The sequence below is a fragment of the Haliaeetus leucocephalus genome, unplaced genomic scaffold (genome assembly GCF_000737465.1).
Source record: "Haliaeetus leucocephalus isolate CR32 unplaced genomic scaffold, Haliaeetus_leucocephalus-4.0 Scaffold140, whole genome shotgun sequence".
In the NCBI taxonomy this organism is placed as follows: Eukaryota; Metazoa; Chordata; class Aves; order Accipitriformes; family Accipitridae; genus Haliaeetus; species Haliaeetus leucocephalus.
The window spans coordinates 6,838,235-6,848,096 of NW_010972576.1; the positions used below are offsets into that span (position 1 = coordinate 6,838,235).

At 54.4% G+C, this 9,862-nt stretch overlaps 1 protein-coding gene across 1 annotated transcript; it reads left to right on the forward strand.

Annotated features, from left to right (window-relative positions):
• The first annotated feature begins 3,022 nt into the window (after positions 1-3,022).
• Positions 3,023-9,862, forward strand: MBOAT4 (membrane bound O-acyltransferase domain containing 4). The gene is given in 5 exon segments (XM_010561024.1): positions 3,023-3,280; positions 3,321-3,450; positions 9,217-9,364; positions 9,366-9,603; positions 9,605-9,862. Coding segments are annotated over 5 exon segments (1,032 nt in total).

The window sequence follows — 9,862 nt, forward strand, 5'->3', positions numbered from 1 at the left end:
GCCCCCCCTTGGGGAGGCGCTTGTTCTTGCCGACCGCCATGGTCCCGACCCGCCGACGAAAAGGCCGCAAACACCCCCTCCCGCGAGATTATACGAGAGTGGGGCTCGCGCGAGAACTGCGGGCGGCGGGCAGCGCTCTCGCGAGAGCTGAGCCGCATCTCGCCGGGAGGGGGCGGGCGGCCCGCCCCCTGGGACGTACCGCAGCGGGACGGAACCAACGGCGCGGGGGGAAGAGGGGGGCAAGAGGGGGGGAGGTTGGGGGCGCTACCGCTCGGTCGCGGGATGTGGCGCGTTGGCCTTTCTGCGCCTTTCGTGGCCCCGCAGAGCCCGCCGGCGCTGTTCGGTCCCGTCCCCTTCCCCAAGGAATTTTTGAATTTGGACTTTTGGGGATCTTTCGGTGCACCCTGAGGCCTCCGTGCTGAGGCAGCCTTGGCATGCTTTCCAGCACATCACTTCTGGCCTTTCTGTGCCTCTCGTGGGTGTCCCGGGCCCCTCCTCGTGGCTTTCGGGGTGCTCCAGGACGATGGTCTGTGTTGCCAGGGCAGGGACCAAGGGATGGTGGCCATTCTCCGAGGGCTGAAGGGCTGAGATGGAAAGAAAGAGAGTGGAGATCAAACTCCTGTGTCTGCGGAGGCCCCGGGGCATCCTCACCAGACAGCGCCAGCCCACCCAGCCCTTCCCACGCTATGGGGAAGCAGGGGCACTGCAGGGACAACTAGAAGCTGCTGGTCTGGGCTGCCTCGGGTGCTTCAACTGATTCCTCCTCTCCCCTCTGCACAGGAGTGCAGAGCCCACCTTGCCTGGGGCAGGGCACGCCGCCCTCACTAACCCACGCAGGCGGTCATCACCTGCTCGCTCACTCCGACGCCTCGTGCCCTAGGTACATGCAGCCCGTCACCCCATGACAGCCTGACCATCCGGGGCGACGCAGGACAGCAGCCGAGGGGAGAGCGTGGCGCAGGAGGATGCTCCCATCAGCCCACCTGCGTGGGCGGGGATGGGAGAGGGAGATGCAGTGCCCAGGCCAGCACCTGGCAGTCTGGACTCCCATGGGACAAGAGGGGACCACAGGTTATGGCTCACTGATGAACCTCACAGCAACCCCTGGCAAGGATGCCTCAGGGTCCTCCAGGTAGGGTAGGCTCTAGCACGGGTACCTGTACTGTGCCAGCTAGAGACAGCACTGGGACACAGGGCTGAGGCAGACCCTTGCCAGGCATCCAGGCTTGTTCTTCCCCCTGGGGACGCCATCCCCTTCCCAGCAGGAGCAGGTTCTTGTCAGCCTCAGAGAGTCAGCAAGGGGGCTGTGCTGATCTTCCGTGTCTTCGAGGTTTTGGCCAGGTGGCTGCGCTGTTCCCACTGCAAGGGCTGCGTGACTTTAGGAGGATTTCTTGAGAGGCTGAGAGCTGCAGAGATGACGCCACAGCCCAGGGCAGGGCACTCTCCACCTACATCGTGGCCAGGCTTAGACCTTTTCCAGCTCTTTTCGGGAAGGTGGTGCCCAGGACCAAGCCTACCCCAGGCTGAAGGACATGGTGGGCCTGGGGCAGACAGGGGAATGGCTCTGTGCTGTCCTTGGGGACAAGTAGGTCAGGTCTGACAGTGACACACACTCAAAGAGTGCATCTTTCAGCAGCCCTTAGCCGTAGTGCTGAGGCCCATTTGTGAAGTGTCGGCATCCAGTGTCACTGTCTGCCTTGAATCACTGGTGGGGTTAAACTTCGTTGCTCCTGCAGAAGGGCAGCTGAGGGCTCCTGTCCGCTTTCTTCCTCATCCTCCATTTGCCACTTCCCATCACAGTCTCTATCATGTCTTTGAAGAGGAGGATGGAGACCACTTGCACCCGGTGGTGACAGCCTCTCCTGGGCACTTTATGCCTCTCCCTCCGGAGGGTACACGCTCTCCTTGGGGCTCCATCAGGTTCTCCCTGATGGTCAAGGGAAAGGGGTGCGTTTCTGATGGGCTCAGGCTGGCTCCTGGCTCTTTGCTTGTCTCTGCCTCAGCGGAGCAGCCGGGAGCATGTGAGGTAACGGCAGGGCAAAAATGCATCCTGGCACTTCCCAGGGGTACGAACTTGCCTGCAAGGGTGTACAGGGGAAAGGGACACATAGCTCCTGAAACAATGCAGGGCAGCTGCGGACATACCACATCGTCCAAGAGGGGCAGGAGCGACTGTCAGCTGCCCCGGAGGTGATGCTGACATCCTGTCCCTCCACCAGGGAACTAGAAGATGTCTTGGCCTGCCACCCAAGGGGACCCAGGCGTCCTGCCCACCATGGGACATGTGGCCCAAGGCCAGAATGCATGGGCCAAGGCAACATGGGGAGGGGGCACTCAAGGGGACATTCGCAGCCAGTCACGTGGTTCGTTAATGACTACCTAATGACCTTGGGAGGGCCGTGAGGGGGAGTGGGGCCTCCTGGATGCCTGGCTCCCCCCCAGCCATCCGCTGGACTTTGCTTTTTGCCCTGCTCCTCCTCCTGGATCTTTGCCCATTGGGCCCAGCTGGGGCCAGTATAAAAGAGGCACGGAGGAGTGGGAGGGATCCTGGAGACCCCGAGGCCATAAGGGAAACTGAGGCACACACACAGAGGTGCGGGTGAGGGATGCGTCAGGGGACCAGAGTGTCTGCGGGAGGGGGACTGTGAGGAAACCAAGCATCTAGTGGGGGAGGGAGGATACGTAGGGGATGCAGGTGTTGGGGCAGGGAGTGGATCTATAGGGGACCCAGGGGTCCAGGGCGGGTGTTCCATAGGGGACCCAGGCTTCTGGGGAGTGCAGAACTGTAGGGGACCCCAGTGTCCATGGGGTGTTCTGTGGGGGACCCAGGCATCCAGGTGGGATCCACAGATGGCCCAGGTGTCTGGGGAGGGGGGTCCCCTCATGCATTTAGAGGGGATCTGTAAGGGACGCAGGTGTCTGGGCGGGGGAATATGTAGAGGAATTGAGCGTCCAGGGTGGGGTTTCCAGTTGGGGGCCCAGAAGTCCAGATGGCCCTGACCCCCACTTTCCACAGGTGCCCATGGCAGGCTGGGCCCTCTGCACGGCCCTGGTGCTGGCAGTGCTGGCAGGGGCGGTGGGTGAGACCCGCTATGAGAAGTTTCTGCGGCAGCATGTGGACCACCCCCGGACATCCGTGCTCACGGCGCACCGCTACTGCGAGACCATGCTGGCACGCCGGCGGGTGACAGCCCCGGGGAGGCCCTGCAAGCCCTCCAACACCTTTGTGCACGCACCGGCCGAGGAACTGCTGGCTGCCTGCACCCAGACGCCTGACGCAGTGGGGCTCCGCAGCACCCCGACACCCATGGGCCTCACAGCCTGCCGCCTGCGGGGGAGGGACACCCGGCCTCCTTGCACCTACCGGGCTTGGCAGCTCCAGCACCATGTGCGCGTTGCCTGCCTTGACGGGCTGCCTGTGCACCTCGCTGGCACCCACGCACCCCCCCAGTGAGGGTTGACATGGCCGGGGGGGAGGCTGTAGGTGGGGATGTGGGTTCTCCCTCCCACTGGGGGCTCCGTTAGGGCCTGCAATAAAGGAGGTGCCACAGGCCTGGGCTCTGACATCAGCTTCTGGGGGGGACCCTGCGATCCTACCCCTCTCTGGGTGCCCCTGAGCCCCCTTGGGTGCCCCCAGCCCTGTAGGTGGACCTGGCTCCCCATATGCTTCATAAACCCCTGGGTTTTCCCAACCTCCTGGGTGTCCCATAGCACCCTAGAGTGACTCTGACCTCTCCTGTGCCCCGTAGAGTCCCCTTTCCTGGGTGCTCCACAACTCTCCTGGGTGCCCCATAACCCCCCCAGGGTCCCCCTGATCCCCTGGATGTGCACCCAACTCTCTCCCCTGGTATCCTGACCCTTTGGGTGTCACATTGCTTTCCTGGATGCCCCATAGCTCCTGCAGGGTCTCCCAACCTCCCATGTGCCTCATAACCCCCTGGATACCCCCAACTTCCCCCATGCCTGTCCCATAAACCCTCACATGCCCCACAGTCCTCTCTCCCACATGCCTCTGGCCCCATCTGGGGCCTTTCTGGGGCTGAGGCTGACCTTGGGCCCCCTTGGCACCCCATGGAGCCGAGCACTGGCTGGGGCCACACACAGCCCTGAACCACCACCCCACGCACACTGAACACACACAAAAACACAACATATACACACACATGCAAACATAACACACACAAAGCATGCAGCGTGCACACAACCACACACTGCACTCGCAACAAAAAACATACACACACACTCCTACACACAACATGCATACACAGCCCAAACACACACAATACGCAAGCATATACACACAACACATACACTACATGCACACGCATACAGAAACAAGTATTTTCTTGGGTTTGGATGGGATTTCATGTGCTTCAGCTTGTGTTCATCACCTCTTGTCCTGTCACGGGGCACCACTAAGAACAGCATGGCTCCCTTGTCTTCATTCCTCCCCATCAGTACTTACCAGTACACTGATAAGCTCCGCCTGCCTCAGCCTTCTCTTCTCCAGGCTGAACAGTCCCAGCTCTCTCAGCCTTTCCTCTTATCAGAGTTGCTCCAGTCCCTTCATCATCCTCAGCCCTTTGCTGGACTCTCTCCAGTATGTTCATGTCTCTCTTGTAGTGGGGAGTCCATCACTCCATCCAGCATTCCAGACGTGTGTCAGTAATGCTGAGCAGAGGAGCAGGCTCACCTCCCTCCACCCACTGGCAATACTGCCTAGTGCAGCCCAGCAGGCTGGGCGTCCTCTTTGCTCTGGTCCTATTACTGAGGGAGCCCTGAGGACTCCGATGGAAGTGCTGGCATCCAGGTGCTGTGCTGTTGTAAAAAGGCTGCCCAAATGCACTCAGAAATTGTAGCTGAGGAGGAAATGAAGGGCAGCAAATGGTCTTCCCGATCCTTTTCAATTTCTCCCTGTCCAAGATGTCCCTTCATGTGCCTTCAGCAACTCAGGTGCTCCTTCTTCTGGAATTCATCAGAAAGGCACTTGGAGGGACCTCCATGGACCGGTGAGCTCCAACTCTCAGCCCTGCCCCAGTGAGGAGAGCTCTACTCTCTGTACACTGGAGAGGAATTGGGGTATTTTGAAGGTGTTTGGGGCATTCCTGGCAACTTCCAGCAGACTCACTTCACCCTGCTCCCTGCTGGCCATGGGAGGAGCTGGATGGGTGGACCCTCTCAGGAGGGAATGCCCAGGGTCTCTGCAAGTACAAGGATTTGATCTCTGCTCAGTTTCTTTCTACCTTGGTTCTTCAAGGCTTGGAGGAGGACTCCAGCCTCTCCATCTGTTCTCTGGCAGCTCAGAACACCCTGACACTGAGAGAGAAAAATATCACCACTGTGATTTACCTGTGGAGCCTTGTGCTACAGGCTCTGAAGAGCATGGGAGAGGTGGCACCCATCTTGGGGAGACAGCTCTGAGCAGCAGTCCCAGAGCAGCAGTGACAGTTCTGGGATGCCCTGCATGCTGGGGCCACCTGAGCGTGCTGGCAAGTCTGGTTTGTTCTGGCATCTCCCCTTTGCCCGCAGGGCAGCTCCACCCCTCAGGCACATCCCATCCCATTATTGAACTGTTGGTTCACCCCTCTGCTGTGTTTTCCCCTAAGAAGTGACTCTGCTTCTTCAGTATATGTTAGTGTCTGTTGTTTGTGAAGGCTAAAGGGAAAAAAAACTCAGCCACAAAGGAATCAGAATCATCCTGAGGGTGTTAGGACATCCACTCTTTCTGGCAGCCAGTGGCAATGCATATCATACCCAGGTACTTTATCTCTAAGGCAAAGCACCAGTTGATCTGCTGGCTTCATAACAAGGATCAGAACAGCTGTAGCCGCTCCTGCCATCTCCAAAAGGAGACACCAGGACAAGAACTGCCTCTCTACAGGGCTTGCATATCATGTGAAAGGGAATGGAAGGGGAATAGCATGCAGCCCTAGACCTTTTTCCCCATCACTGGCTACTGTGCATGGTCCTTGGAGCTGCACATCTCTCAGGAACTCTGTGGTGAGGTTGAGGGGAACCAGCACAGGGGATGGTCTCCAGTGATGTCATTCCCTGTTCTAAATGTCCCCGAAACTTAGGAGGTACAAGAGGATCCGTCTCCATCCGGCCTTAGTCTCAACACCGAAAGAGAAAAAGGCACTCCTAATCGGATTCTGCCTTGAAAAATAAATCACCTCTTTTGCCACTGCTGCCAGTGCTGGCCCTTCACCCATACTAAGTTCAACTGATGTGGCTGAGCTCAAGAGTTGCAAGGCTGTACTGCAGGCAAAAAAGTGACTTGCAGAAATTTCACTTAATTTAATTTATTGCCAATTAATGTACACTTTTAATTACTGATTTGGGTATTAAGAAGCACAGAAGATATAAAAAATTACATGAGGACTTAAGGAAATGCTTTCCCTCCCCCTTCCCCAGGCACAACTTCAAGCCTCAGTGAGCGGGATCATGGCTGCGATACGAAACTTCCACACTATCTTTAAACTACCGGGATGTGGTCCTTTATCCAGGGAGACAAAGAGGCCTTTGCTACAAGCAGCAGTGGGCCATTTGCAGGCAGTGGTCAGCAAATCTGTAATGGCAACAAGTAGCAAAAAGCCAGCATGGGACTGGTGCCTGAAAATAGAGGAGGGATTTTTGCATTTTTGTGTTTTAATAAACCATTGCATTTGTTTCTTAATTCCTTTCTCATTTAGGTACTTTCATGTCCTGCCTATCACAGCCAAATGTAAAGTTCCAAGGTTTGTGGTTGATTCTGCCTTATAACACCACAGGGAGATGGAAACTATCATCTCTGTTTTGTGGGTGGGAGTTAAGCAGCTTTCCTAAGGTCACAGAGAAAGTCTGAGACAGGAGCTCTATTCAGGCTTCCTGAACCCTATTTAATGGCCTCCCTTCCCATTTACATGCTTTTCTCTGGAGAAAAGACACACCGTGTCAGTCTGACTTTTTCTTTAAAAAAACTTGTTTTGCTTTCAATGTATATCTTTCACTTTGCCATGTGTCCTGCAGCAGATCAGTATAGGCTGCATTACAACAGGCAACAAAAACTGTTCCCAAAACAGCACTATATTCCACCAAGAAAGCAGCTATAAACTTTCTGGATGCTAGCCTAAAGCTAGTATCTGAGTTATATCTGCTCGAATTTCATGCCCAGAGTTTGCTCTGACAGTGGTCAACCTGCTGTTCTCACCTGCTGTATTACCAAACAATTAATGCCTTAGCCAGGAACTGGGCTGTTGCTTGTTTAGTGCATGCAAATGAAGCAAATTATGCTCTCTCCCATGCTTCACTATGCCTCACGTGCTTGCTCTAAGATCACACTTCCACTGCCCAGCATCTGATGGTACAAAATGAAAGGCATAAGCACTGTGTTAACATATCCAGTGCTACTGTGGAAATTCATTTCTACTTCTTGAAAAGCAATGGCATTTTTGCAGAACCATAGCAGGGAATTGCTTACGCAGGCACTGCAAAGGCCTTAAAAAATATTTACTCAGCAAAGTCAATACTGGGCTCCATGGATTTGGCAGAATGAGTCCTGTGAAACCAGGCTGTTGCTGCATGCCATGCATGCCAAAATTGACATGGAAAAAGCTTCTCTCCAGTGCTATCGCTTGCACTTAAAACATACCCTGCACAAATACAGCAAAATACAGCCGGTTGCTCTGCAGCATTTGCTCTAATAATTTTTTCCATGGGGTTTTGGTCCCCTGTCTTCTTATAACCAAATAATGCATCCAAACAATGTGGTAAGCTTTCCAACATGACGATAGCTCAAAAAGCTCAGTGAAGAGTAGATGCATTCATAAAAGTCAGACTTGATATATTTTTTAAATCAAAATTTATTTTTTTTTAATGAGCACCATTCTTTCTGTAGCTTTAGGCACCATTTTTGCTCTTTTTATTGAAAAATGGACTTATCTAAATATTTTGAAGCATTTGTTAAAGGAAGGGGAAAACCTTACTTCTCCTACCCCTCCAATATGTCATTTTTTTAATTCCAGAAGGAAATTCCAGGGTATTCCTCTTTGTATTCACACTGTTCATATGCCTAAAATAAAGCAGATATCAACTGACTTTAAAAAAAAAAAAATCATGAGCTTTCCATTTGAATGTATCTGGTTTTTCTTGGCATGAAGAAGAGTCAAGTCCTGTAGACTGATTTTCTTGGGCTTTTTGTCTGTTTAGCATGAAATACTGCTGGTGGCATTGTGAGAGCAATAGCAACTGGCTTCACATCACCCTAGAGATCACTCTTCAAATCACCTTTCAAGCCTGGCCCAAAAGAAGACCTTTTGCTTTCTTATATGGCACATTTTTGAATGAATGCACACTTTAAACAGTTTAACTGCAATGACTAATTTCTACCATCACAAGTATCTCTGTGAGTCCATATTTTTTTTAAATTTATTATTTACTTGAGGAAAAATTGTTTGGAGAGAACAGAGCAATTCCTTTATCTCTGGTAAATAGAAGACCCCATAGCTTGGTCTGAGTGGTGAGGCTGAGGGCCTCACCCTCCCTCATCACTGAGAAGTAGCAGAACCCATCCTCTCCTTTCTGTGACCAGGGTTTAAATACTGGGACGTCCCCACCACTACCCCATAACAAGTGAGGCCAGAGTTAGAAAAAAGGCATAGCTTTCTGTGAAGGACTCAGCTGAGAGGAAGAGAAGAGAAAGAACCAAGCCTCTGGGAGCACCAGGGGATTTTTTGCTCTGAGGGGCATCCCAGCTGTCCTGGGTTCAGCTGGGATAGAGTTAATTTTTTTTACAGGAACCTGGGAGGTGGGGGGCATAGCCGGGGCAGCTGACCTGAACTGGCCAAGGAGCTATTCCATACCATGTGACATCATGCTCAGTATATAAAGGGGGAGCGGGCCGGGGGGTGGGCTCTTTCTTTTCGGTGGGGGAAGTGGCAGAGCGTCGGGTCCCGGGTGGTGAGCAGTTGCACTGTGCATCACTCTTTTTGTATACTTTTTCATTAGTACCGTTGTTGTTGTTGCAATTTTTTTTGTGTTGTTCCAGTAAACTGCCTTTATCTCAACCCTCGAGGTTCCAGGTTTGTTTTTTTTCCTCTCCTCCATCTTCCCCCCTATCCCACCGGAGGGGGGCGGGAGGAGTGAGCGAGCGGCCGCGTGGTCCTTTGTTACCGGCTGGGCTGAAACCACGACACAGGCCCAGGCCGAGCACTGCAGTGCTCTCCCCTGCTCGCTGAGGGCCACCCATACTGGGCTGCCTGTCCTGTGTCTGGGCACGGGCCCTGCTCCTCCAGCTGGCCTATTCGCACTGGGTGCTGGATGAGGCCCTCCTCGAAGTGGCGGGCTTCGGGCCAGTGGCGGGCCGGGGAGATGTTTCTGTCCACGACCACCCACCGCCTGGCTGTCTTCAACCGAACCTGGAACAAGAGCACGTCCTGCTGCTTGAGGAGACTTGTCTTCCAGCGCTGCCCAGCCCAGCCGCTCCTAGTCACCTTTGCCTTCTCTGCCTGGTGGCATGGCCTCTGGCCTGGGCATGTCTTTGGTTTCCTGTGCTGGGCTGTCATGGTGGAGGCTGACTACCGCAGCCATCCCTTCCTCGGCGCCTGGGCCACCTCCCAGGCAGGGTATGAAGCTCCTCTACTGTGGCACAACATGGGTGTTCATGCAGCTCATCATCGCCTACATTCTGGTGGCTGTGGAGACCGAGAGCTTCTCCATGCTCTGCCTGCTCTGGACATCCTGCGACAGCATCCTTCCCCTCTCCTGTGGCCTCATGCTGCTGCTGCTGCTGCTTGCCAAGAAGCTGAAGCAGAACTGAGCCTGTCCTGGGCGAACTTGTGCAGCCAGTGGGGCACATGCCTGCACACGTGAGCACACAGGGTGA